We start from the raw sequence: 26,513 nt of genomic DNA, 5'->3' as shown, positions 1-26,513 counted from the left end.
TATGTGTAGCCCTAGCTGTTCTGGAACTCTCTACTTGGAGCAGACCCGGCTCAAATTCAGAGATCCCCCTTGCCTCTCCTCCCATCTTGCCATAAGAGCGGGGGATGGGGGGTGGGGTGGGGGGGTGGTTTCTGGGGATTCAAATTAAAATCCTAATGTCCTCAGCAAGCTCTTTACCCAGCAGCCATCGCCCAGCCACACCCACAAACATGTCTGAGAAAGGTCTCTCTTGTAGCTTAGGCTGGCCTCACACTGTGTGGCCGAAGATGCCCTTCAACTCCTTGAGCACTGGGATTACAGCTTGCTTGGATGAGCTTTATTAAAAACTATTGCAAAATTATTCAGTTCAGAAACAAACAGAAAAGAAGGGCCACAACATACACCTGAGCACACTGGAACCAGCTCTCCCAGGACACCGCCCATCTACAGCTGGTCCTCCACTGTCCCTGTACTGTGATCAGGAGTGGTAGCCAGCACAGAGCCTAGGGCCTCCTCTCTAAAGTCAAGATGGCCTCCGCCCAGCCAGGAGTGTTGGGCACCAGGGCAGCTGACTCCTGAGCTGGCTGTGCTGTGTGTGTTCCGAGGCAAGGGGTCAGGAAACCGAGTCCTTGTAGGTGGTCAGCGGGCTAGATGTTTCAGCGCTGCCTGCAGGGACTTCTTCAGGAAGGTGGCGTTGGGCTCTAGGGCCACAGCCAGGTCCAGGCTCTGCTGCTTTGTGAACTGGAGAGAGGGAATTAGGACTGTGGTAGCCGTCTCCTCACCACCCCACAGGCCTTGCTAAGGATGGAGGCTTCTGAGCAACAGAACCTTCCTCCTCCTTGAGGTGAGGCAAGCTCCAGGAGGACCTTGGCGGTCATCAGATAGAACTGGGTAAGGAGGGCGCCTCAACTGAGGGACTGGCTCCATATCGGCCTGTGGGGCATTTCCGTAGATTGCCAGATAATATAGGAGGGTCAGCCCACTGTGGGTAGTGCTACCCCTGGCCAGATGGCCCAGCATAATGGTCCAGGCCTTTACTCCCACTACTCAGGAGGCAGAGGCAGGAGGGTCTTTGTAGACTTGAAGCCAGCCTGGTCAACATAGAGGGTTCAGCCTAGCCAGACCTACAGAGCCCATCAAGCAGGAAGGCCTATACTCCACCCCCAGCACTACATAAACCAGGCCACAGTGGTGCACCCTACAATCCTAACACTCAGCAACTGGAGGCAGGAGGCTCAGATGTTCAAGGTCATTTTGGCCATATAGCAAATCGTAGGCTATGCGAGATGTTGTTTAAAAACAAAACAAAAAGCTCTCGGGCCCATGACCTGCAGGGCCTTCTGGAACATGCTTAGTCCCTCTACCCCTTATCTGTAAAATGAGGCTGCTATACAGACACTGTAGCACAAGACAAACAGACCCAGCAAAACAGGAGGTTGGCCAGGCAGTGGTGGCGCACACCTTTAATCCCAGCACTCTGTGAGTTCGAGGCCAGCCTGGTCTACAGAGCTAGTTCAAGGACAGGCTCCAAAGTTACAGAGAAACCCTGTCTCAAAAAAACCAAACCAAGGGCTGGAGAGATGGCTCAGTGGTTAAGAGCATTGCCTGCTCTTCCAAAAGTCCTGAGTTCAATTCCCAGCAACCACATGGTGGCTCACAACCATCTGTAATGAGTGCCCTCTTCTGGCCTGCAGGCATACACGTAGAAAGAATATTGTATACATAATAAAGAAATATTAAAAAAAAACAAAAACAACAACAACAACAACAAAAACCAAAACAAAACAAAGCACAAACAAAAAAATCAGGAGGCCAAGGAGACAGGACTACAAGCCCAGGGGGCCAAACCTAAGTCAGGCAGCAGACCCCCATCTCAAAACAAAACCAACAAAAAGGAGCTAACAGTGTCTGAGGGCTGATGCACAGCACAGGCTAGCAAATTCACAGCCTCGGCCACCATTGGCTCTGACAGTCCTAGATCTTCTGTCTCCCCTGAGTGCTGGGATTAAAATAGGCAAGCACCACCACTGCCCAGCTGGCTCTCAGTGTTCTGGCTACTTAAGCAGATCCTGGCTCACACTGTCGCCTTTGCCAGGAGCATCCTCCTACTAACTCAGCCCTTGGTCACCACGGCTTTTTATGTGTTTTGGGATGGGACAGAACCTCTCACACTGCTTGGCCTGGCCTTGAACTTCAGATTTCCCTACCTCCACTTCCTACAGGCTGTGCGCTCCTCTGTGCTGCCACACCCAGTCTACAGTGTTAGGAATCGACCCCAGGGTTCTGTGGCTGGTGGGCAGGCACTCTGCCAACTGAGTGTCATCCCAGACCTCCCCAACTTTTTAGAAAAGTTTTTTTGGGGGTACACAGGTTCGCTACATAGCCCTGGCTGTCCTGGAACTCACTATGTAGACCAGGTTATCCTGGAACTCACTACGTAGACCAGGTTATCCTGGAACTCACTACGTAGACCAGGTTATCCTGGAACTCACTACGTAGACCAGGTTATCCTGGAACTCACTACGTAGACCAGGTTATCCTGGAACTCACTACGTAGACCAGGTTATCCTGGAACTCACTACGTAGACCAGGTTATCCTGGAACTCACTACGTAGACCAGGTTATCCTGGAACTCACTACGTAGACCAGGTTATCCTGGAACTCACTACGTAGACCAGGTTATCCTGGAACTCACTACGTAGACCAGGTTATCCTGGAACTCACTACGTAGACCAGGTTATCCTGGAACTCACTACGTAGACCAGGTTATCCTGGAACTCACTACGTAGACCAGGTTATCCTGGAACTCACTATGTAGACCAGGTTATCCTGGAACTCACTATGTAGACCAGGTTATCCTGGAACTCACTATGTAGACCAGGTTATCCTGGAACTCACTATGTAGACCAGGTTATCCTGGAACTCACAGACATCATCTTCCTCTGCCTCCTGAATGCTGGGACTAAAGGCGTGTGCTACTGTAGCCCAGACTGGCCTTGAATTTACAGCAATCCCCCTGCTTCAGCCTGCCCCACACAGTAACCACCCCCAGTCTCAATCCCCAGTGAGGCTTAGCCGCCCTCCTCTTGGGTCACCAAATGCCTGTGCATGGCTCCTCACAAGCAGAACAACAGAGGGACAGGGTCCACTCAAGCATCATGCCACCTTAACTCGCCAATGCCCCACAGAGCACCACCACCAGAGATGCTGGCCCGATGAACTAGCCCCTGTGGACACTCACGCTGGCCTGGTACTTGGTCATCACTGTTAGCATCAGCTTGGCATAGGACATGGAGGTGGTAGCTGCTGTCGCCTCTCTGCAGAGCCTTTGCACCAAGACATTGAACATCTCAGAGGTCATCTCCACCTGCACGCATTGAGACAGCGTCATACGGCCAGGCCTGGGTTAAATCCCAAGATCTCCATCTCCTAGCAGGTAGCTGGACAGAGTGCTCTAGAATGGATCTAGAAAGCCCCTCTACAGATCCACATGTTGAAGGTTTGGGCAAAGGTGCTGGGATGGCAGAGCTTTTGGGTCACTAGGGTTTCTCTAAAAGGGACGGTGGTGCCATGGCCCGAGCAGCCTACCTACCACACACTTCTTCCACCACGATGTGTCCCATACAGGCCAGGGAGCAACAAAGCCAGCACAGATGGAGCCTCTCAACTCAAGTCAACCTTGCTTCCTGCTGCTTACTTGTTGGGGAATGTTATTTTCAGGTGAGTGACTTCTGTTTACGCTACATTTGTTTAACTCTGTGAAGCTGTGTTACTATGCCTGTCTAACACACCTGATGACCTAATAAAGAGATGAACGGCCAATAGCGAGGCAGGAGCGAAGATAGGCAGGGCTGGCAGGCAGAGAGTGTGAATAGAAGGAGAAATAAGAAAGAAGAGCAACAACAGAAAAAGAGAGGAGGACATCAGGGTCCAGCTACCCAGCTACACAGCAAGCCACGGAGGAAGAGGTAAAGAGAGGTATCCAGAAACAGAGAAAGATAAAAGCCCAGAGGCAAAAGGTAGATGGGATAACATATGAAAAGCTGACTAGAAACAAGCCGAGCTAAGGCCGGGCATCCATAACTGAGAATAAGCCTCTGTGTGATTTATTTGGGAGCTAGGTGGTGGGTCCCTCAAAAGAGCCAAGAGTAAACTTCCCACAACGGCCTACCTCAGGTATTCTACCACAGTAAGGGAAGCTGACATAACAATGAGCCCCCGTCCCCACAACTGGACACCAAGGCTCAAAGTAACTGAAGACTGGGGAAAGAAATAAAATGGCAGACACGTGGTCTCACACTATAGCCCCTACCCTTGCCAAGCCCAGATCAGTACCGCGGGGGAGCCGGTGACACCAGCCTGCCTCGGTGGTTGAAACCTTAATGACAGGGCATGGCGAGGTCCTGAGGAACACTGCCAACTCTTCATAACAACAGATGACCACGACCATCAGGAGGCGCTCAGCACTTTACACCCATTGTTCTTGGGGCTCTTGTTGTGTGAAGACGTACTGCTGTGACTGGGGGCAAAAAAGCTGAATGGGGCTGGAAAGAGGGCTCAGAGGTTAAGAGCACTGGCTGCTCTTCCAGAGGACCTGAGTTCAATTCCCAGTGATCACACGGTGGCCCACAACCACCCGTAATGAGATCTGGCGCCCTCTTCTGGTCTACAGGCATACATGCCAGCAGAACACTGTATGCGTAATAAGTAAATAAAATCTTAAAGACTAGGGTGGCTGGAGAGATGGCTCAGAGGTTAAGAGCATGGCCTGCTCTTCTAAAGGTCCTGAGTTCAATTCCCAGCAACCACATGGTGGCCCACAACCATCGGTAATGGGGTCTGGTGCCCTCTTCTGGCCTGCAGGCATACACACAGACAGAATATTGTATAAATAATAAATAAATAAATATTATTAAAAAAATCTTAAAAAACAAAAACCTGCTTAGGAGCCAGCCTAAGCTAAGGCCAAGCTTTCATAACTAATAAGTCTGTGTCATTATTTGTGGGCTGGTGATCCAAATGAGAAAGTACTGCTACAGTCTCCACTCTCAGCTAAGGAGACCTGGGCATGATGGGCCAAGGTTAAGCACGGTGATGGTAAACCTCACCTATCAACTTCATGGGTTTAGAATCACCATGGAAACACACTTGTGGGTGTGTCTGTGAGAGTGCCTCCCAGCAAGGTTCCATTAACGGAAGATCCTCCTTGAATGTAGGTGCCACCACGATCCCATGGGCTGGGGTCCCCTAGCAGAATGTACCCAGGACTCATCTCTTTACTTTCTGAATGTGGACACAGTCCCAGACCCTGTATCCTGTGAGTCAAAACCAACCCTGCCTTCTTTAAGTTGATTCTGTGAGGAATTTTATATCAGCAAGAAACACAATTAATTACCTAAGATGTAAAAATGAGAGAAGCCAGGAATGGCATTGTACACCAATAATCCAAGGACTCCAGGCAGGATGCCTAGGAGCCCAGGTCATCTTTTGATACAGTGAGTTCAAGGCTAGCCTGGACTACATGAGACCCTGTCGCAAAATAATAACAGTGTGGTAGTTTGAATGTAACTGGCCCTGTGAGTTCACAGGGAGTGGCACTATTGGAAGTGTGGCCGTGAGGGAGGAAGACAGACTACACAGGTGGGTTCTGGGGTCTCAGACATACTCAAGCCACATCGAGAACCCCAATTCACTTCCTGTTGCCTGTGCGAGATGTACAACGCCCAGCTCCTCCTCCAGCACCATGTCTGCCTGCATGCCACCACGTCCCACCATGACGCTAATGGACTAAACCTCTGAACTGTTATTAGAGCTGCCACGGTCATGGTGTCTCTGCGCAAGAGAAACCTTTACTAAGACAAACAGCGATGACAATAATGGTGTAAGGACGGAAGACTGCAGGTGGGAATGCAGACAAAATATACTACTAACAGCGAGCAGGGTGGGGATGGCTTAGGTGACGGAGCCCTGGCTGGGATGCATGAAGTCCTGGGTTCAATTGCTGGCATCATATAAAATAGGCCATGGCTGGCCAGGTGGCTGTGGCGCACGCCTTTAATTCAGTATTTGGGAGGCAGAGGCAGGGAGATCTCTTGAGATCAAGGCAGCCTGGTCTATAAGAGCTAGTTCCAGGACAGGCTCCAAAACTACAGAGAAACCCTTTCTTGAAAAACCAAAATAATAATAATAAGGCACAGTGATGCATACCTGTAATCTCAGGTGGAGGCAGGAGGATTTGGAATTCAAGGTCACCCTGCACTAATAGTAAGTTCAAGACCAACCGGGCTACAAGAGACCCTATCTCAAAAAAGCAATGTACAGCCAGTCAGTTATGGTGGCTCAGGCATGTAATCCCAGTACCTGGGATTAAATTCATGATAGCCTGGGCTACACAGACCAAGGGCTAGGACTATGGTTCTGAAGCAGAGCACCTGCCTAGCATGCACAGAGTCCTGGGCTCAAACCCTGCTGGACACAGGAAAAGCAGGAAAGGGGGCCAGGGCTGGTGAGCTTCAGGGAAGGTGAGTTAAAGGCCTGCCGTCAAAGCCGCAAATGCAAGCGCTGCTTGTCTCTGCCTCTAAACCAGTGACAGCTAAGCACTGGGGGAGGGGGCAGATGTGGGGGGTTAGGGAGTGGGAAAAGTCAGGGGAGCATTCCTCTCTGTTGATCTCCCAAGTTATGACTCCAACCCAGTGGGTGGGGCACACCCACAATCCCAGCAGGAGGGACAAAGATTAGGAGTTCAAGAGAGAGGAGGAGGCATCAGCCCAGCAGGTGCTACTAAGAGACAGAGCTAGGCAGACCAGATGTCAGCTGCCCATCCCCACCTTCAGTGACTGGGGCTTTGACTCTGCTGGAAGGCAGCAGCCTGCTTGCCTGAGACTGAAAGCCAGCGGCCTGGGTCCTATGCAGCCTTCTCTAGGCAGCCCACTCACCTGCCGCTCCAGGAGTGCCTGCAACACCAGGAACGTCTCCTCCCTCCAGGCCAGCTCCAGGACCTGCCTGCACGGAGGACACACAGTGAGTAAGGGCTGTCTTCCCACCACTGGGCACGCAGAAGAGCAGGCAAGCAGCCCCATGTGCAACAGCTGCAGACCCAGGCACAAGTACCTTCCTGGGTTTGATTGCCCACTGTCCGTGAAGTTCTTCTACGCAGAAAGGGGACACTGTGTAGGCTCTGAAGCTAAGTGGTCAGTGAGCAGTGGCTGGCGTTATCTGAGGATACTCCCTTTTTCTTTTTTCTTTCTTGTTTCATTATTTTGAGACAGGGTTTCTCTGTGTAACAGTCCCGTTTTTTGCTTTGTTTTGTTTTTAAGAAAGATTCACATCTTTCTGTTTTTTAAGAAAGCTGGACGTGGTAGTGCACACCTTTAGTCCCAGCACTCCAGAGGCAGAAGCAGGTGGATCTCTGAGTGTAAAGCCAGCCTGGTCTACAGAGTGAGTTCCAGGACAGTCAGGGCTACACAGAGAAACCCTGGCTCGGGAAAAAAATAAATAAAAACCTGAGTGCATCCAAGTCAATAAACAAGGTGGAGACTGAATTCATTCATGTCTGACTCTGGAGATAACACTCAAACACTATGATGTGTCTGGGCTGAGCTCCTTCTGAGAGGGACCCAGTAAAACTGGGGAAGATGGAAAAAAAAAAACAAAGCACCAAACTGGGGAAGTCTAACCTGGCATTCAACATGGGCCCAGAGGAAAGGGCACAAGGTGGGTTTATGCCCCAGGGGCAGCAGCATGTGCTATGCCACTGTGTGTGCATGTGTGTGTGCGTGTGTGGTGCTGGGGTGAAACCCAGCGTGGGGTTAGCATAAAGCCTGCACTCACCCCAGAATCTGGACCTGCATGTCTGGCTCCAAGGACTCATCCTTTACAAGACAGCACAGTAGCTCGGTCTGCACAGGACCTGGGTCAAAGACAGGAGAGGACAGAGGGCTGGGGGAGGGCAGGGGGAGGGCTGGGGGAGGGCAGGGGAAGGCTGACAGAGACAGGATGACCACTGTCTGGGAACAAACTAGCATTTTCACTCGCTGAACCCCAACTCGGCAGGGCCCCAAGGGGTGAAGTGTGCAGGGCAGAGGGGGAGGCCTGGATTGGTTATGCAGGTAGTTACCCATGCTCGGGTCCTGGAGTAGGGGAACTAGGAGGGTCTTGCAGAAGACATAGGTGTACTTCACACAGAAGGAGACAAGGGCAGCTCTGAGCAGCCTAGAGGCGGAGGATGGCAGGGAGAGGATCTAGTCACCAGGGAGAGGACAAAGTCACTTCTTCCAGTCAGGAAGTGTTTTACCTCACATGTGTCAGTTGGCAGCCCATGTAACTGAGGAAAAGCCACCCCTGGCTCCCAAACCCAAAAGCCCCATCTGGGGCGCAGGTGGGAAGACGTTACATGCTGTAAGGTGCCAGGGGTCCGCATCTTAGTCCCTCTCCCAAACCTCCTTCCTGGGGACTCAGGATCCCCATTATTCCTGGCCTTCTGGGGTTTCCTGCACCCACCCGGTCAAGAAAGAGACTCCTGGCCAAGATGGAGGCATTGCTGATGCTGAGGGCCGGTGTGAGACTCAGCAGGTAGCTGCAGAACTGCAGGAGGCCTCCATCAGGGAGCTGGTTCAGCTGCAGCTGGCTGCATAGCAACTCCATCTGAGGGAAACCAGGAAACCCGGTTGACTCTGTGAGGCTGCAGGCCCAGTGGGCCACAGAAAGGGCAGAGCAAGGGCACGAGGGGAGAGGGAGCAGCATGGAGCAGGGAGAGCGAGTGGGAGAACCAAGGGCTAAGAAATGACTCAGGGCAACCCTAGTGAAGAGGCAGAAAATGCAGCCCTGAGCCCCAGGAGAGGCAGGGAAACAGGCAGGGGCATGGGAGACCTCAGGGCCAGGCCTGTCTCACCTGGCTGGGACCACATTCATGGAGAAACTGCAGGTCCCCTGGAGGCTCGTCTTCCAACCCCTGGGGAGACAAAGCCTGAGTAAGAGCTGGCAGAGTGCTGGCAACAGGTCACAGAGGCCACTCTTAGAAGACACCACCAGAGAAGGACTTCCAGGGGATGATAGCATATCCAGACTTGGCCCTGGAGTGAGTATCCTCAGATCTCCCTCCTACCCAGCCCCACCCAGGCTCCATGATCTGGGGCTTCCCTGGGCGTGGGTCAAAAGGGCTGTGGTAAACAGAGAGGGCCAGTCACCTCCTGGAAGGCCTTCAGCAGCTGCTGCAGCCTGGGCACCTGGTCCTGTGGAGGAGAGAGCAGTCACCATTTCTATAGTGTGGCAGGACCTCCTAGCTCCCTCTGGAGAAAACACCCGGGCAAGAACTGAAAGAATGGCTCAATGGTTAAACACTTCCCTTTCTTCCAGAGGAACTGGGGCTGCTCACACATCACCTGTAACTCAAGCTCTGGGAGATCCTCCGCCCTTTTCTGGCCTCCATGACAACCACATGTGTCCACACATTGGTGGGGGGGGCAATGGGAACTGAGGGGCAAAAGTGATTCAGGAAGAATAGGAAGGTGCCATCTCCATCTTACAAGATGTCTACAGCAGGCTTGTGTGAAACCCAGCCCACTACTTTTTCTTTTCTTCATCCAACTTCAATGGGGTAGGTAGACCCAGTATGGGCGGGCGGGCGGGCAGGCTGGATGTTGGCATGACTCACGCCAGTGGGTAGAGAGAGCACCAGTGGCCAAACCCTTCAATCCCACACTCTAGATTAGGACGGGTGTTTCCAGTTCCTAGTAACTCCCTCCCCACCTCCATCAGTTTGGGGAGGGGAGGCTGCCCCCCCTTCCTTCCTCCACAACCCACCCCCTCATCCCTGCTCCATGTAAAGAGGTCCCTGTTGGGATTTATGTCTCAACCAGCTTTCACCACTATGCAGAAGAACCATCCTGAAACCAGCCTCCAGCCAAAGTACCTGGACAGCTCGGGGCAACTCCACCCTCTCAGCTGGACCCTTGGCCTCCTCCACACACGGGCCAGTCTCAGGAGTCTCTGCTTCAGTAGCAGTCTGCTTTGGGTCAGGTGACACGCCTCCTGCATCTGTTGGGGATTCTCGGGATGCCAGCTTGGGTCTCTCTTCCTGGTCCTTCTCCTCCTCCTCCAAACCCCGGAACCTTTTAGGGGCTCTCTCTGACTCAGGGCTGGCAGGATCTTCCTCTGGCTCCTTCTTCCGTTTCCCACGGAGCTGCAAGTGCTGGTCCTCTGGAGTTGGAGCCAATTTCAGGCCCCTACCGCCCTGGCCCAGGCGTCCACACAGGTCTCGGAGCTGTGACTGACAGTTTGGGGACAATGGGGAGGTTCCCTCCACAGAGACTCCAATCCCCACATCCCTTCTTAGCAGCACGGTGAGGGCGTGGAGCCAGGCATCAGGGGTAGATGCTGTGTCCTGCTGGGCAAGGTGCAGCACAGAATGGAGGCCGCTCTCAGGTAGCAAGGGTCGAACAGCCATCAGCAGGGCCATCAGGTTCTTCCGGCATATCCCGGGCAACTGTAGCAGCAGTGGAGTCCTACAGACAGAGTGTTTTTTTGTTTTGTTTTCTGGGTTGGGGGTCTCGTTATGTAACCCAGACTGTCCCGACCTCTCAATCCTCCTGCCTTAGCTCCTTAGGTGCTCTGATGGCAGGCGTGTGTCATACAGGGTGGGGTAGACTGGGTAGGGTGTCCACCACTGTAGCAGGGAATCCCGGGGGTGATGCCTACAAGATTTGCTAAGAAGAGGCGGCCAAGTATGGCCTTAAATCCCAGCACTTGTGACGCCAAGGCAGACAGACCTGTGAGTTTGAGGCCAGTCAGGGCTATAGAGCGAAGCCCTGTCTTAAAACCAACACAAAACAACCAAAGAGGTATTGAGGATGGAAAGGGGACAACAAAGATGGGGACATGGGACATGCACGAGGCAGATAAAAGCTGTGCCAGAACCGGACCAGAAAGGTTTCACAGAGCAAGTGGGACACTGAGACGAAGGAATGGGGTGATAACCCTTCACCCCCAACCTTTACAGCTCCTACGGGGCCAGCTCCTGCTAGCAGCAGGCATTCTCATGCAACCCTGTCCTCCAGGGCTCCCCAGGGCCCCACGCATTCAGCTCTCTAGTCCCCATCACACACGGGTACCCGGCATGTGAGACTAGAGAAGATAAGCTTTTTAATTTGTGGGAAACAGATACTATGTCAGAAAGAAAAACTAGTGTCACAGTGAGGGAAAAAAGATGAAGGTGTGGTCTAAGAGAACCTCCTCCAGCATCCCATAACCTCCATACGTGTCCCTCATAGCAAGTACATACACAACTAAATAAAAAAACATTGAGGGCTGGAGAGATGGCTCAGCGGTTAAGAGCACTGCCTGCTCTTCCAAAGATCCTGAGTTCAATTCCCAGCAACCACATGGTGGCTCACAACCGTCTGTAATGAGGTCTGGTGCCATCTTCTGGCCTGCAGGCATACACACAGAATAATGTATACATAATAAATAAATATTTTAAAAAAAACATTGAAAGCGGCAGGCTGGGCCGGAGAGATGGCTCAGCAGTTAAGAGCACTGGCTGCTGTTCCAGAGGTCCTGAGTTCAATTCCCAGCAACCACATGGTGGCTCACAACCATCTATAATGAGATCTGGTGCCTTCTTCTGGCCTGCAAGTATACATGCAAACAGAACACTGTATATGTAATAAATAAATTGAAAAAGACAGTGGCAGGCTGACACTCAAGGGTCTAGAAGGGAATCCCTTGCCATTCAGAAGGGAGAATTTATCCAGAACACTTATGTGGGGGGCTACCTTCCATACTCAGGGAAGCAAGCCTGCTGTAAGGTGAACACTGTTTGATACACTGGCAACCAGCAGGCCTCACTCCATGACCTAGCGCATGGATCTTAACCCCACACCGTTTTAACACAGGTGTTCACTTGACATAAGTATGTCTGCATTGGAGTTTGGTTTTTTTCGCTGTTGTTTTGACCATGTCTTTCTATGAAGTCCTGGGGGGCCTTGAACTTAAAGGAATCCTCCTGCCTCTGCCTCCGAGTGCTGCTATTACCAGCATGCAACATCACAACCCAGCTTTTATTTTTCTTCTGAGACAAGGTCTGAGATCGGCCTGCTCTGCCTCAACGCTGGGGCTAAAGGCGTGTGCCACCAGGTCGGCAACGCTGACTTTTTTTTAAAGAGATGAAGTACGCAAGCAAAATCAATGCCTACACTTAGAATTATGCCTGAAAATATTGGGGAGCACTCGGGAGATGGCTGCGGGAGTCAGAGGCTAGCCTGGGCTAGATGGAGCCCTGACGCGACTAGACAAACAGAGGGGAGGCGGCGGGGGCCACGGCGGGGACTCACAGCTCCAGGCGGCCGTCGGGGCCCCGCACCTCGGGCTCTGGGCGGCCCAGCGCCTCGAGGAAGCCGCCCCAGGGGAAGTGCTCGGCACGGCGGCCCAGGGTGCGCAGAACCCCCAGCCCGCGCCGGGCGCCCTCGGGCCCCGCCTGCAGCGCCTGCAGCAGGAGGCGGGCGGGGGCCTCCAGGGCCGCCCAGGGCGCCGCCCCGGCCGGGGTCACGGTGTCCGACACCGACCACTCCAGCGCAGAGCCGACGCGGGGCGGCAGCCCGAACACACGAGGTCTGAGGGCGCCGCAGCCAGGAAACGCGCCGCACGGAAGAAGCGGGGAGCCAGAGCAGGGCTTGAGAGGATGAGGCGCGGCACTAGGGGAGGGGCCGGAAGGGGCGTGACTGAGAAAGGGGCGGGGGCAGCAACTAGTCAGACTGCGGGGAGGGGGCGTGGTCGAGGAGGGGCGTGGCGATGGCGCAGGAAAGGGATACAGAGGGGCGGTCCGGTTCCAGCGACTTGTGCCAATCCGGCCGGCGCTTGGGGAAAGGGCTGGATCTAGACTGCTGCCTAATCTTATTCCTTCTCCACGTGTTTTTTAATGTTTTCATTTTATTTATTTATTTACTTACCTTTTTTGGTTTTTCAAGACAGGGTTTCTCTGTATCTTTGGGGCCTGTCCTGGAACGCGCTCCGTAGACCAGGCTGGCCTCGAACTCACAGAGATTCACCTTGCTCTGCCTCCTGATTGCTGGGATTAAAGGCTTGCGCCACCACCGCCCATGTATTTATTTATTTAGATTTTAAAAAAAGATTTATTTACTTAACAATGTTTCTCCTGCCTGTACACCTCCAGGCCAGAAGAGGGCACCAGATCTCATTACAGATGCTTGTGATGTGGTTGAGGAATTGAACTCAGGACCTCTGGAAGAACAGCCAGTGCCCTTAACCTCTGAGCCATCTCTCCAGCCCCCGTGTATTTATTTTTATTATTTTATGAGTATAGCTGTTTTGCCTGCATGTACGTCAATGCACCACGTGTGTGCCTCGTGCCCGAAGGCGTGGGATCCCTTGGAACTGGAGTTATGAATGGCTGTGGGTTTGCATGTGGGCGCTGGGGGTGAGCCCAGGTCCTCTGCAAGAGCAGCCAATGCTCCTAACCACTGAATCATCTCTCCAGCTCCTTTTAAATTTTATTTTTAATCATGTATGGGTGTGTGTGTGTGTGTGTGTGTGTGTGTGTGTGTGTGTGTGTGGTTGGGGATATTGCTGCATGTGTATTTGGTGTGCCAGGGCTTTGATTCCCTGGGTCCTCCGGAAGATAGCAATATGGGGTCTTGACTGATGAGCCATCTCTCCAGCCACAAATTATCAAATACTGTGGCTGTGGTAATAACTTTCAGGAAGAAGAAAGGAAGATAAAGTGAGATATCTTATAATGAGCCAAATAAAGATGGGGTCGGTGAACCTGTGGAGAGGTCCCTGCAGGCACAGAAAGACGCAGTGCAATGGCCCCGGGACTGCAGGAGGGCTGGAGAGGGGGTCAGAGAGGTCACCAGGCTTGGGATACCACAGAGAACATTGGCCTTCTGCTCTGAATATCATGGGGAACCATGGTAGTGTTTTGAACTGATCTTAATTTTGAGCCAAAACTATTCCTTTATTTCAAGGGAATGAGTTGGAGGAACCTTCTCTCTCTGGTAAGTAGACTGGAGCAGATATCTGGTGTTCCAAAGAGGCTGCTGGGGGATTTGGAGCCTGAGAAGTACAGCCAGGGCCAAAGATCTGCCACATTCCCCAAGCCTCAGCTACAGCCTCACTCCCTAAGGTTCTTGCATTTGAACCATCTGGGCAGAACCGGGATTGAGTTCTAAGCCTGGTTCCAGGATCCTGGACCATCGTGGGTCAAGATGTTACATCCCCACCCTCTGAGGAGTGTACAGGTTGAGCCCAGGCACAACCGATGGCCCCCGAGGACAAGGCAGGGCTAGAAATAAACGACAGTCTTCAGACAGCACTGGGCCGGCTCAGGTATATTTTATTGGTTTTCTTCCAAAAATCTTTCTACAAAACAGGAAAATTAAAAAACAAAAATCCAACCTGTAGAACAGGTAGGACCCCCTTCCTCAAGGTGGGACTCTATCTCAACACCCATGACCCTCAGCTGGGAATCAGCAGCCCACAGGTGGAGGTGAAGGGTTTCTCACCAAAGCAGGCCCCTCCCCTCCTCCCTGCTCCCTCAAGCAGCTCCTGGCTACAGAAGGTCAAGGTAATGCTGAGGTCCTCCCACCCACACAGGACCAAGGCCCAGGCACAGTCTGGGAAGAACACATGTTTCTCTAGGTTGTTGGTGTCTAGGAATGAAGCCACCCCTAACTCCATAAAGTAGAGAGAAACATCCAGAAGGCTTTGGTTTTGGCCACAGCTGCTGTGGGATAGACTCACAGGTGAGGCTGGGTGGGGGGGACACAGCACAACATTGTCACAGTAGGGGCTGAAGTCACCAACATTGCTCAGGTAAAACATTATATTTATCACGGATATTTTTGAAAATGGGTTCTCATGTAGCCCAGGCTGCCTGCCAACTTGATGGGTCACCAAGGATGATCTGGAACTCCCGAACCTCCTGCCTCTCTCTCCCAAGTACTGGGATTACAGGTGTGTACCCATACTCACAACAGTGAGCAAACCGAGGGCCTCGTGCCTGCTGGGTAACGGACTGACCCTCAGCCCCAGCCTTTACGGGTGCTGTGCTTTTCTATTGCTGCGATAATCATCATGTCTAAGAACGAGTTGATTTGGGTGTATGGGTCCAGAGGGTTGGGAGCCATGATGGCAGAGTAAAGACTTGAGGCCTGGAGTAGGACCAGCTAGGCTTAAACTTTAAGCACAAGCAGAGGGAAAAACTAGGACTCTGCCTCAGAGCTGGTCCCGGTGACATACTTCCTCCAGTAAGGCAGCCTAACACTTCCTAAACCTATCTAGTGACACCAGCTGGGACCTGTGGCCAGAGCCTCAGGTAGGAACCTGCGCAGGTAGATTCAGTCAGACTTGAAAGCCAGTGGCCTTTTCCCCAAATGGAGAAGTAAAAGGAGAGATGGGCCATCACCTTCAAGCCATGTTCTTCCAGGAGGAAGGGGCACTCAAGACTGGCCCTAATGTTGCACCATACACAGTACAGAAGCACCGGCTGAATGTGGGAACCGCGAGGATCCCTGGTGTAGGGTGGCCGATCATGCCGCTGCCTTCCAGCAGGCGGCAGTGACGTGCCTTCAGGGATATCCTAGAATTCTGTCTAGGCAGCACATTGGGGAACCTCTTTTCCTTTCTTTCAACTAGATTTTACTAGTGACGTAGAAGGAGGGCAGGCCACAGACAACCCTCACATGTGCCCCTACAACCAAGTGAGAACAGTGGACTGGGCTATGGGTGGCCTTAGCCGGGGCAGCTGCAGGCTAATAAATGTTGGAGGGGCCCTGGACACCTGTGGCCAGCCAGGGCAGTGGACGCACGGAGGAGTTTGTCATATAAGCCTTTTCTCCTCAAATCCAGGACAAGCTAGGTCCTTCTTCTCCACATACCACTTACAGACAGGACCCTCAGAGCATCCAGGCGGCAGCAGAAATCCCTCAAAACAACATCCTTTCCTCTTCCAAAAGCTACCGCCAGGATGGCTCCAAGAGGTGGCCCCATGGGAACTCTCCAGCTTGCTTTCCTTTCCTGGCCCAGACGTGACACCAGCCACATCAACACCTGTGCTGGAATCTTTCGGTGACTTTTTGGTTTGTTTGTTTTGAGACAGGCTCTCATTATGCAGCTCTGGCTGGAACTTGCTAGCTCAGGCTGGCCTCAAACTCTGCCTGCTTCTGCCTCTGTTTTCTAGGTGCTTGGATTGAAGGCATTTGCCCCCATGCCTCTTATCTCCTTCTTTTTTTTTTTTTTGGATTTTCGAGACAGGGTTTCTCCGTAGCTTTTTGGTTCCTGTCCTGGAACTAGCTCTTGTAGACCAGGCTGGCCTCGAACTCACAGAGATCCGCCTGCCTCTGCCTCCCGAGTGCTGGGATTAAAGGCGTGCGCCACCACCGCCCGGCTCTTATCTCCTTTTTTAACATTGTGGTTCAATCTTTTGAGACGGGGTTTCATGTAGCTCAGGCTGGCCTCAAACTTGCTATACAGCAATAACATTGAACGTCCACGCTTCCTGCCTCCTCCACCTGATTACAGCTATGTGCCCTCTGGCTGGGTGTATGTGGTCATGGGGATGGAGCCCAGAGCCTCGTGCAAGGTAGGCAGACACTGTGCCAGCTGAGTCGCGTCCCTAGCCCTGAACCATACGTGATGTTTTGTTTGTTTCACTTTTGAAGATTTACTTTTTATTTTATGTGTGTTTTGCCTACATGTATATCTGCGTACCACTTGTTTGCTGGTGCCAGCAGAGGCCAGAAGAGGGTGTTAGAATCCCTGGTACCAGTTACAGATGGTTGTGAGCAACCATGTGGATTTTGGGAATTGAACACAGGGCTCTGGAAGGGTAGTCAGTGCTCTTAACCACTGAGCCATATAGTTTTCTTTCTTTTCTTCCTTTTTTTTTTTTGTTCTTTTTGAGACAGGGTTTCCTTGTGTAGCAGCCCTGGCTGTCCTGGAACTTACTCTGTAGACCAGGTTGGCCTTGAACTCACAGAGATCCACCTGCCTCTGCCTCCGAGTGCTGGGACTACCCAGGTTGAGCCGCAGAGGTTGGTTAAGTGTTCCTTCCCCTCAGTAATTCGGTCTCCCAGGCCTCCTCTCCTTCCTGAATTCTCCTCCTCTTTGTCCCTCCTGGTGCCAGCTCAGACCTGAATATTGGAGTTCATGTCCCCCTTGCTCCCTAAAGTTACATAGACTGCCTCAGTTTCCTCTTCCGTAGCTTTAGAAGAATAAGGATCCTCACCTCACAGCGATAATAAGCAAAAGCCTTCCTCACACCACAGGCTCTCAGGACATCACTGCTGGTCTTGACAGGTCCTCCAGAGCCTTCCAACGGGGACACCAGTGCCTAGTGACATCCCTCTCCTATAGCACCCTTATTTTCTCCCCCCTTCAGTGTTCCCCTGGGAGCCCCCCTCCACCATCCCCACACGCTTTTCCTCAGTCACTGACCAGGTGCCGTTGTGGGTGGTTCACAGGCAAGCCCAGGGCTGCAGATGAGGCTCATGGGGCCTGAAGGCCAGCTACCCTGCATGCCGCTCTCCTACCCTGCCAGCTGCCGACCCTGGTGCCATGACGACCTGAGGACATCCAGGAGGCAATGCTTCTGCCTTGTGCACAGGTACCTCAGGCAGTGGGCGTGGGTGTGGTTCAACCAGATCCAGACACTAAATCCTGACTGTCTTCCTTCCACTGTGGGCACAGGGTGGTTCAGACATTCTTTCAGAACAGCCCCAATAGAGCTCTGGGTGGCATTAAAAGCTTCTGAGCTCCCCAGCCCTCCAGGTCTTAGCATCCCAGAGGGCCAGCGTGCCATCTGCCCGGTCACCTGACTTCAGTATCTACTGTTCCTGTCTGGGCTCCTCTGTGGGGCCATGAGCTCCTGGGTGAGGTCTGACTCAGCCTGAGGCTCCTGGGAGTGGCTATGGTTCCCGTCAGCAGCTGCAGGAAGTGGTCTGCTCGCTCACACACGTGGCATCTACTGAGAGCTAGCTGTGTGCAAGGCTTTGCGGTATCTAGGCTGTGGCCCAGGCCCTGCCCTGGGAGGACTCAGGAATCTCTCATAACCACCGTGCATCCTCCAGTACCCTACCCATCACCTACAGGCACCTATCATGCCCCAAATTCATAGGTGTTCTGAGCATAAAATACACTTAACACAAAGACCAAAGCATTTTGTGTTGATTGAATTAATTGGTAATATTGTACATGTGATTTTGATATATTAGGCTACATAAAATACTTTTGTGGGTGGTTGAGATAGGGTTCTGTATAGCCAGCGAGGCCCAAACTCACAGCAGTCTTCCTGTCTTAGCCCTCCTGGGTCCTGGGGTCGCAGGCTTGAGCCACCATGCCCAACTGTAGTGAATTGTTTTTTAGTCACTAAAAAGGTATCAAGTGGGACTGGCTCAGTGGTTAGGGGCACTTACTGCTTTACAGAGGACTCAGGTTCAGTCATGGCGCCTACACAACAGATTACAGTCATCTATAACTCCATTTCCAGGGGATCTAAGGCCTTTCTCTGTCTGTCTGCTGCCATGTTCCCTATCATGACAGACATGGACTCTAATCCTCTGGGATTGTAAGTCCACAGCAAGTTTTCTTTTAAGAGTTGCCTTGGTCATGGTGCTTTGACCCCCCCCCAACACAACTAGTCAGTGCTCCCCACAACAAGATTCTGAGTGGAGCTGGCACTGTAACGTGTGTCCCCAGCAGCTCACTAGTTCTCTTAGTAATCAGATTGGCAGGCGGAGATTTGTAACACGAATAATAAAAACCCAGAGACAGATATGGGACTCAAACTGAAGGTCAGAAAAGCTTAGTCAGTAGAACATGGGACTCTTAATCCCAGGGTTGTGGGTTCAAGCCCCACATTGGGTGCCATTTGTAGACAGAAGTTTCTGTCTTGCCTGGTCCTGAAGCTGTTCAGTTCTAAAGAAACACACAAAGGCTTATATTAATCATAAACTGTTTGGCCTATAAGCTCAGGCTTATTATCAACTAGCTTTTACAACTTAAATCAACCCATAATTCTTATCTATGTTTAGCCATGTGGCTGACACCTTTTCTCAGTGAGGCATTCTCATCTTGCTTCCTCTGTGTCTTGCAGGTGTCTCTGCCTTTCCTCTTCCCAGAATTCTCTTAGTCTGATTGCTCTGCCCATACTTCCTGCCTGGCTACTGGCCAATCTTTGTTTTATTAAACCAGTACGAGTGACAAATCTTTATAGTGTACAAAAGCAGTATACCACAGTAGAGGTTGGGGTGGGGTACTGATAGGAGGACTTTCAGGTTAAAGTCTGTCTGTGGGTCTATCTGTCTGTCTGTATTCCCCACCTCCCACCCCCAGCTGGACACAGGGCCTCACACTTAGGTAAACAGTCTACTACTAAGCTCAACCCCAAATTCTAAAGCTAAAGGTGAGGACTAAGGAGTCAAGGTCCTGGTACTAGGAAGGTAGCAGTAAGGGAAGAAGAGCAAGGAGTTTGGGGGGCATCAGGACTGGGGTGCCATGGGGAGGCCATTGAGGAATAAGGTTGGTGAGAGGAGGGGCCTGGGTGAATGGCGAAGGAGCTCCTGGTCTTCACTCTTGAAAGCCCAAACAGTCTGCACTGCCATCATCCCGAGCCTTCCTGACCCTGCGCAGGAGAGAAGAAGCACCAGGAATCTCCCGCAGCAAACGTCCTTCTGAGTGCTTGACCTCTTATTCCTGTCTGCTTTTCTTTGAGCTTAGAAAACCCACAAATCTCAGTCTTGACGGTCATCCCTCCTCTGCCCAAACTTCAGTTCTCCTGGGAGAACGGATGACTTCCGGGTATTGGCAAATGAATCTGGGCTAAATGTGAATGTCTAATAGAAGGCCTAGAGAATCGGTAGAGCCTTGACACAAAAACGGAAGAGAAGGTGGAACAGAGCCTGAGCTAGCCCGTGATCAGCAGGGTAACACTGGCTTATTCCTTCCCTCTGGGCTCAGTCTCCTCTGTACCAAGAAGTCCTTCTTCCACAGACACGCTCAGATTCATTCATTCATTCATTTTAGTTTTTCGAGACAGGGTTTCTCTGTGTAGCCCTGGCTATCCCAGAACTCACTCTGTAGACCAGGCTGGCCTTGATCTCACAGAGATCTGCCTGCCTCTGCCTCCCAAGTGCTGGGACTAGAGGACCGTGACACCCCCTGCCTGGTTTACTCAAATTCTTAAGTGACTCAGCTTTCAATAACCAGGCTGAACCCAAAATAATGTCTCCCTTTCCAGTGTTTTCATGAGATCCAGACCCACACATATGGTTGCTGGGGACCAGGCCATTCTCCCTGATACAGCTGCTGCCCCCAGCCTGGAGTCCTGGTGGGATGTGAGCAGATCTTCATCCCACATGGCTAGAAAGGGGAAGGAGCCTCAGCCAGCTGCTGCCCCATCTCAGGCCTGAAGGACGAGTGTGCGGCTCTGCTCCAGGGATGTGGGTAGGGCAGGAAGCCTTTGGGGTCCTTCAGTAAGTACTAGAAGGCTCCAAGGAGTTTGGAAAGCAAGGTGACCTGGGTCTTGAGGGCTTAGGAGCAGGACTAAGGATGTGCACAGTTGCGGCCTCCACTGTGGAAAGCTGGCAGAGCTAAGGTTCACGCTGGGAAGCCCTGGGGACCGGGCCTCCCATCCAGGTCACTGTGACCTTGTTCATATCCATGAAGTCACATGTGTGCTGTATAGCTTACATGTAATTAGAATATTATCAGTGCCACAAGGCCACACCACAGTTAGAGGTGGATGGGATGGGGGTGGGGGTGGGGGACATGGGAGATGAGGAGGTGCTTGTCTGAGGCCCCACTCCATCAGGACACTCTAGGTTGGGGAGCTATTCTGCCAGTTAGAGCCAGAGAGGTCACTTGATCTGGGCTGAACGAGGCGTGACTCTGAGCATGTGACTTTCTTTCCCATCACACCTGTTGGAATATCCATGGCATGGGAGTTACTGAGAGCCTGGATCTCAGGGTAGATGCTGCTCCCCCAATGCCAGGCTGGCAAGCACCCTTTGAGCCCCATCAAGAAGCAACAGGGAAAAGCAAAGAAGGACAGGCTGAACCATGCCAGAATTCCCCTGACAGGTTTCTGGTCTTACTGAGCCCATTCTCATGACAGCTCCTGAAAATGACAGTGTTCTGAGTGGGGTCCTGCTTGGTGGCATTTGGACTTAAGGTGCCTGTTCCATCCCTTGGCGGGGTGCTAAGCAGCCTAGCTGGGTACAGGGACACTGGCCCCTGAGGAGCCTCCTCCATGGGGCCCCTGGAGACCGTGGGAGGTGCGCAGGGACTTTCCTCTGAGGTAAACAGTCTAAGCTGTTCTCATCTGGGAACCCGTGATCAGCTCGGGTGCTGGAGAGGATGTGTGAGGTCATGATCAGAGGATGCTTGGCACGTGCGGCTCAACGTGAGCATCCAGTGGGAGAAGAACCAAGGCCTGGGGCCAGATCTGATGTGACCTAGGTCAAGGTGCTTCTGGGCCCCTGGTCTGGGCTCTTCTCTGTATGCCAAGATGGATGGGGAAGAAGGAAGGGCATGGCCTCTAAGTTGGTTTACAAGATTTTATTTCCACTAGAGTAAAGCCAGCACTCATTTTAACTGATGGGGCGGGACTGTTGTGAGATAGTTGATTACCCCGCGTAATGATATGTCATTTGTGGTCAGTTTAATAAAAAGCTAAAAGGCCAGTAGCTAGACCAGAGGTATAGGTGGGACTTCTGAATAGAGAGAGCTCTGGGAAGAAGAACGGGGAAGGCGCCAAAGGATGTGGAGAGGGAACAGGAGGTACAAGATGAAAGAGAGGTGAAAAGCCACAGGCAAAAAGTAGATTAGTATAAATGGGTTAATTTAAGTTATAAGAACTTGTGGGAGAAGTCTAAGCTATAGGCCGAGCTTCATAATTAACAGTAAGTCTCAGTGTGGTTTTTAGAGAGCTGGCAGTCCAAAGAGTATGGGAGATGAGGGGGCAAAGGTGAGCAGGTCCAATGAGGACTCAATCAGGTAAAAATGAAAAATTTAAATATTTATTATTATTGTTGAGACAAGGTTTCACTATATTGTTTGGGGAGGCTACTTGTTGGTTCCTGGCTGCTCAGCCCCAAAATAATCACACAGAAACCATATTATTTAAAACACCGCTTGGCCCATTAGCTCTAGCTTCTTATTTATTGGCTAACACTTATATTTTAATTTAACCCATTTATTTTAATCTGTGTATTGCCATGTGGCTGTGGCTTACCGGCTAAAGTTCTGGCGTCTGTCTCTGGCAGCAGTAACATGGCTTCTCTCTGACTCCTCCTTCTTTCTCCCAGCATTCAGTTTAGTTTTCCCCACCTACCTCTATTCCCTGCACAGGCCCAAGACAGTTTCTTTATTAACCAATGGTATTCACAGCACACAGAGGGGAATCCCACATCACTATATAGCCCTGGTTGGCCTTAAAGTCACAAAGACCCACCTGCCTCTGCTTCCTGAGTGTCGGGATTAAAGGTGTGTGCCACCTCATCCAACAAAAGGAAGATTTTAAATTGAGTTCTAACAACTGTCCATCCCTCTCAGTAGTTAGAACACTTGACCGAGAAGCCAATAGTCCTGGGCACTTTTGATACAAATTTTACTTTTATTGGGTCAAAATTATTTATTTTTTTAACATTGAAATGCAATTTTGAAGCAGAATTAGAGTTTCTTAAGAGATCTGAATAGACTTTTACTTATGTGTATGTTTGACCGGCATGTGTGCATCATGTGTACGTAGGAGTCTGCAGACGCTAAAGAGGGTGTGGGGTCCTCTAGAACCACAGTTAGAGGCAGCTGTGAGCCTTAATGTGGTGGGCTGGGAACTGAACCCAGGTCTTCCACAAATGCAGTAACTTGACTGCCGAGCTCTCCAGCCCTCTTTGAGAGTCTCATGTAGTTCTGGACTCTTCCCACACTGCAGCCCCGGATGAACTGGAGCTGACCTGCCCGCCACTTATCTCCAAGTACTGGCTTTACAGATGTCAGCACCATGCTTGTCCCTCAGAGCTTATAGGGCTGGAGCAAGGACTGTGCTTACGAGTTAAGGCTCTTCTTCCTTTCCCTTTCTTTTTAAGATGGGGCCTATGTAGCCCAGGCTGTCCTGGAACTCTCTGTGCAGACCAGGCTAGCCTCAAATTAACAGAGACCCACCTGCCTGTGCTGCTTTAAAGGGGTGTGCCACTACACCTGGCTCTGGCTGCTCTTGCAGAGGACCCAGACTCATAACTGTTTCTAACTCCAGATCCGGGGGATCTGACACCCAATTCCGGTCTCTAAGGGTGCCAGGCACTGAAATGGTGAGCAGGCATACATGCAGACAAAACAGCCATACACTGGTGGCTTAAATAGGTATGGGGCCCCCTCGACTCATGCTTGGACAGGGAGTGGCACTATTAGGAGGTGTGGTCTTTGTGGAGTGGGTGTGGCTTTGTTGGAGGAGGTGTGTCACTTAGGGGGTGAGCTCAAGCCACGCCCCGTGTGGCAGTTACTTCCTGCTGCCTAGAGATCCAAAGCCCAAATCTGTCTCTCCAGCACCGTGCCTGCCTGCATGATGTCATGTTTCCCACAACAGAAATGGACCAAACCTTTGAACTGTAACCAGCCCCAATTGAATGTTTTCCTTTATGAGTTGCCCTGGTCATGGTGTCTCTTCACAGCAATAAACCCCAAGACATACACATAAAGATTAAAAATGATGGCTCACTGAGTCTGGGCATTTCCACTAAGCCTGACAACCTAAGTTCAATCCCTAGGTCTCACATGGTGGGAGGAGGATAGCGACCCCAGCAGCTGTCCTGTGCCACCCACCCTAATCACATCTCACACTGCACGACTCCATGGTCTCTTGGGACATGGCCAGTTGATTTAAGTCCCACATGCCGCTTAAGGCCTAGGCCTCACAGCCTCTGGGGGATCCTTCCCCTGGTACCCCAATGTTACTGGCCCTTCTGAACATGTTGATTCTTCCCCCCTCAGACCCTTGGCAGGAACAGTGGTACCCACATACTGAGAGGTAATACGGGGAGAGCAGGGAGGAACAGAACAGACCCTAGGCTAGCACCAGGAGCCTCCCTTGGCCTCCATGCTGACAGCCCTGGATATGGAAGAGGTGTCCCTCAGTACTCAGAATAGCATGAAGAACTCAGTTGGCTTCGAGTCAACTCTTAAATACTTAATTCCCATTTATTTAAACTTCTGTCAGTCTGTGTACACTATTTATATTAAAAACACAGGAAGCTGGGGCTCCTAGCAAAAATATACATTTTAGTTTTGGAGACTTCAGACCCTGAGAGGAGCTGCATCCTCAGCACCAGACCTGGGTGGGGGCGGGGACAGGGCGGGTCAGGGAATGCAGTTCCATCCACAGCCTGGGCCCCGCAGGGACAAGGACCCCAAGACCTGATCAGTGGAGGTGGGGCAGGGAGTGTGCTAGCAGGGATAATCTGGCAATGGAAGGTCACTGCATTGGCAGGAACATTCTGTCCCCTTTCCAAGTCACTTCCCTCCAGAGGTGTGGTCTGATGGCCAAGGCCCTGGGGACAAAGGACCATCAGACAGGTTCCAGGACACCAGGGCTTGAAGCCCAGGCTTCCACTGCGTTTCTCTGAGAGCCTGGCTGCTGGCTCCCCGTGGATCTGGGCAGGATGGGCCTGGCCTCAGCTCTTGGTCTCAGGAGAGCCTGGAGGGGGCTGGGCAGAGGATGGGAGCACCCAGCAAGCTCCATGCCACTTGAAGCAGCAGCTGGGAGCTGGTGACCAGCCAGGCATAAAAGGCAGCCACGGGGCTGCTGGGTGTGTGAATGAGAGAGGGACTGGTCAGAGGAGCCCTGGTGACTCCGCCTGTGAGCTGGCACGACACCCCTGCCCGCTCACACATCACCAACCTAGGCACGGGGGCACAGCTGTTTCCCAGCTACCTCGTGGAGAGCAGGGTGGGGGTCCTGTGGTGACTGAGACAGCTGCAGGGGGCGGGTGCGCCAGCGTCTCCCAGACAGAGGAAAGGGCAGCTATGGTCCTGTTCCTCGCACTGGGTTCTGCCAGTCTTGAATGCAGCTACAGGGTGGAGGCCAGCGGGGTACTGATAGACAGCCTTCCCCATGTGCTGTCTGGCTTCTAACCCTGGGACCCAAACCTGAGTCCTGGGCATCAGTACTTCAGTTGGGGTGTGGGACCCCATCTGGAGGGCGTATCCCCAGGGCAGTGCAAGGGCCATCAGTGGCAATGGCCTAGAACACTGGAAAGAAGAATGGAAGGTGTCAGAGTTGGGGCGGGGTGCCTTGGGTTGAGGAGAGTCTGGGAGAGAAACCTGGCTCCCGGCCCAGGCTCCTTGCCTACTCCCCTCTGCAGGAGGAGCCCTGTGATGGTGACCACAGCCTGGGACAGCAGTCAGTCCAGGCCAAGCTTCTAGGAAAGCTGGGCCCAGAGCTTAGTGTTTCTTTGGATGGCTCAGGTCACTGAAGATGGAGACAGAGGCAAGGCAGGACTGGGCCGTGAAGGACCCACTGCTCCCGGGAGAGCGGGCAAAAGCAGAGGTCCTGTTCGGGCTGACAGTGAGTGTGCCAACTGCCTCACTGTCTGGGCTGATGGTAAGTGTCCCAACTGCCTCACTGACATGGATCGGACAGACATGGGGACAGGCTGGGAGGAGGAGGATGCTGCAGAAGGCAAGGGGGAAGAGCAGGGGTGTTGGGGAGACATGGGCGGCAGGAGGGAAGGTGGAAGTCTGGGCCACGTGTCTGGAGTGTTGTGAACGGGCCCCAGCTGCCTGGGCTGTGCCCAGTACTTGTGGGCTGCTACTCTGAACAGTCCCACGGCTGGGTGCAGCTGGAGCCCGGAGAGGCCTGGGCTGCAGCCTCAGTACATGTCCTTATAGATTTCCTGGAGCAGGGGGTGCAGCAAGGTTTCGCTCTCTGTCTTCTTTAGCCACTGCATCATCTGGGCATGCTCAGTGACCAGCTGCCGTAGGTCGGCCATCTTCTGCAGCAGCTTGGGGAAGAGGTATGGGCTGTCAGGGTGGTTGACTTGCAGGTGGACCTCCAGAGCCCGCAGAATGGTGTCCTGGATGGCCTCCACCTGTGGCACGTTCATGAGGCCTGGCCGGTCTGTGGAAGACGGGGTAAGAGTGGAGTCTCAGGCCAGGGCAGAGGAACCTGCTAGCCCACTGGGGATCTCTAGGCCTTGCCTTGTTACTGGCTCCACCCCTGGGTATTCCAGTCCCCGCCCCGTCTTTCTACCCGTCTTGTTTCTGACCAATTGTTTTTCCTGGTCTGGCAGGGCCAGCTCCTGGCTAGGACACTTGGTACTTGAACTCAGATTCTGTCTGTGGTTCTGAGCTTCAGTGTCCTTGACCCAGGTTGCTGAGAGGACCAAATGAGTTGCAGACCAGGATGGCTCTGGCCTGCAGTGAGCTCACTGCCCCTGTGGGTGAGCAGGCTTACCTGTGTGTTATACTGGACTAGAAAAAAGGAAAAGTAATACAGAAATCTCTCCATCATCCACAAATAACGGCCT

The 26,513-nt window shown here is 52.3% G+C and overlaps 2 protein-coding genes across 2 annotated transcripts in view; both read right to left on the bottom strand.

Annotated features, from left to right (window-relative positions):
• Positions 1-301: 301 nt before the first annotated feature.
• Fance (FA complementation group E) lies at positions 302-18,436 on the bottom strand. Its single transcript, XM_075978728.1, has 11 exons — positions 18,408-18,436; positions 12,309-12,668; positions 9,890-10,481; positions 9,165-9,209; positions 8,870-8,929; positions 8,479-8,622; positions 8,096-8,219; positions 7,810-7,888; positions 6,915-6,981; positions 3,221-3,346; positions 302-720 (listed from the first exon to the last, which is right to left on the bottom strand). Exons 1-11 carry the CDS (start codon positions 18,434-18,436, stop codon positions 619-621), a joined length of 1,728 nt encoding a protein of 575 aa, XP_075834843.1. The 3' UTR covers positions 302-618.
• Positions 18,437-24,160: 5,724 nt separating this feature from the next.
• Positions 24,161-26,513, bottom strand: part of Ppard (peroxisome proliferator activated receptor delta) — a 70,663-nt gene continuing 68,310 nt past the window's right edge. Inside the window, exon 8 of the mRNA XM_075979697.1 lies at positions 24,161-26,104. Coding sequence (XP_075835812.1) covers positions 25,857-26,104 — 248 coding nt within the window. The 3' untranslated portion in view covers positions 24,161-25,856. The remainder of the gene's footprint in view (positions 26,105-26,513) is intronic.

The sequence above is a fragment of the Microtus pennsylvanicus genome, chromosome 7, assembly GCF_037038515.1.
Source record: "Microtus pennsylvanicus isolate mMicPen1 chromosome 7, mMicPen1.hap1, whole genome shotgun sequence".
In the NCBI taxonomy this organism is placed as follows: domain Eukaryota; kingdom Metazoa; phylum Chordata; class Mammalia; order Rodentia; family Cricetidae; genus Microtus; species Microtus pennsylvanicus.
The sequence above is the reverse complement of the archived record's forward strand: the minus strand, read 5'-3'. Positions and strand labels throughout refer to the sequence as shown.

Excerpts from the sequence above, each read along its gene's own strand:
- Fance (XM_075978728.1), bottom strand. The coding sequence starts at position 18,436 with ATGACTGAACCTGAGTCCTCTGTAAAGCA. Across the intron at positions 8,220-8,478 it reads GGAGTCTCTTTCTTGACCGG|ATCCTCTCCCTGCCATCCTC; the intron begins GTGGGTGCAGGA and ends CCTGGTGACTAG. Across the intron at positions 3,347-6,914 it reads AGGCACTCCTGGAGCGGCAG|GTGGAGATGACCTCTGAGAT; the intron begins GTGAGTGGGCTG and ends CAATGCGTGCAG.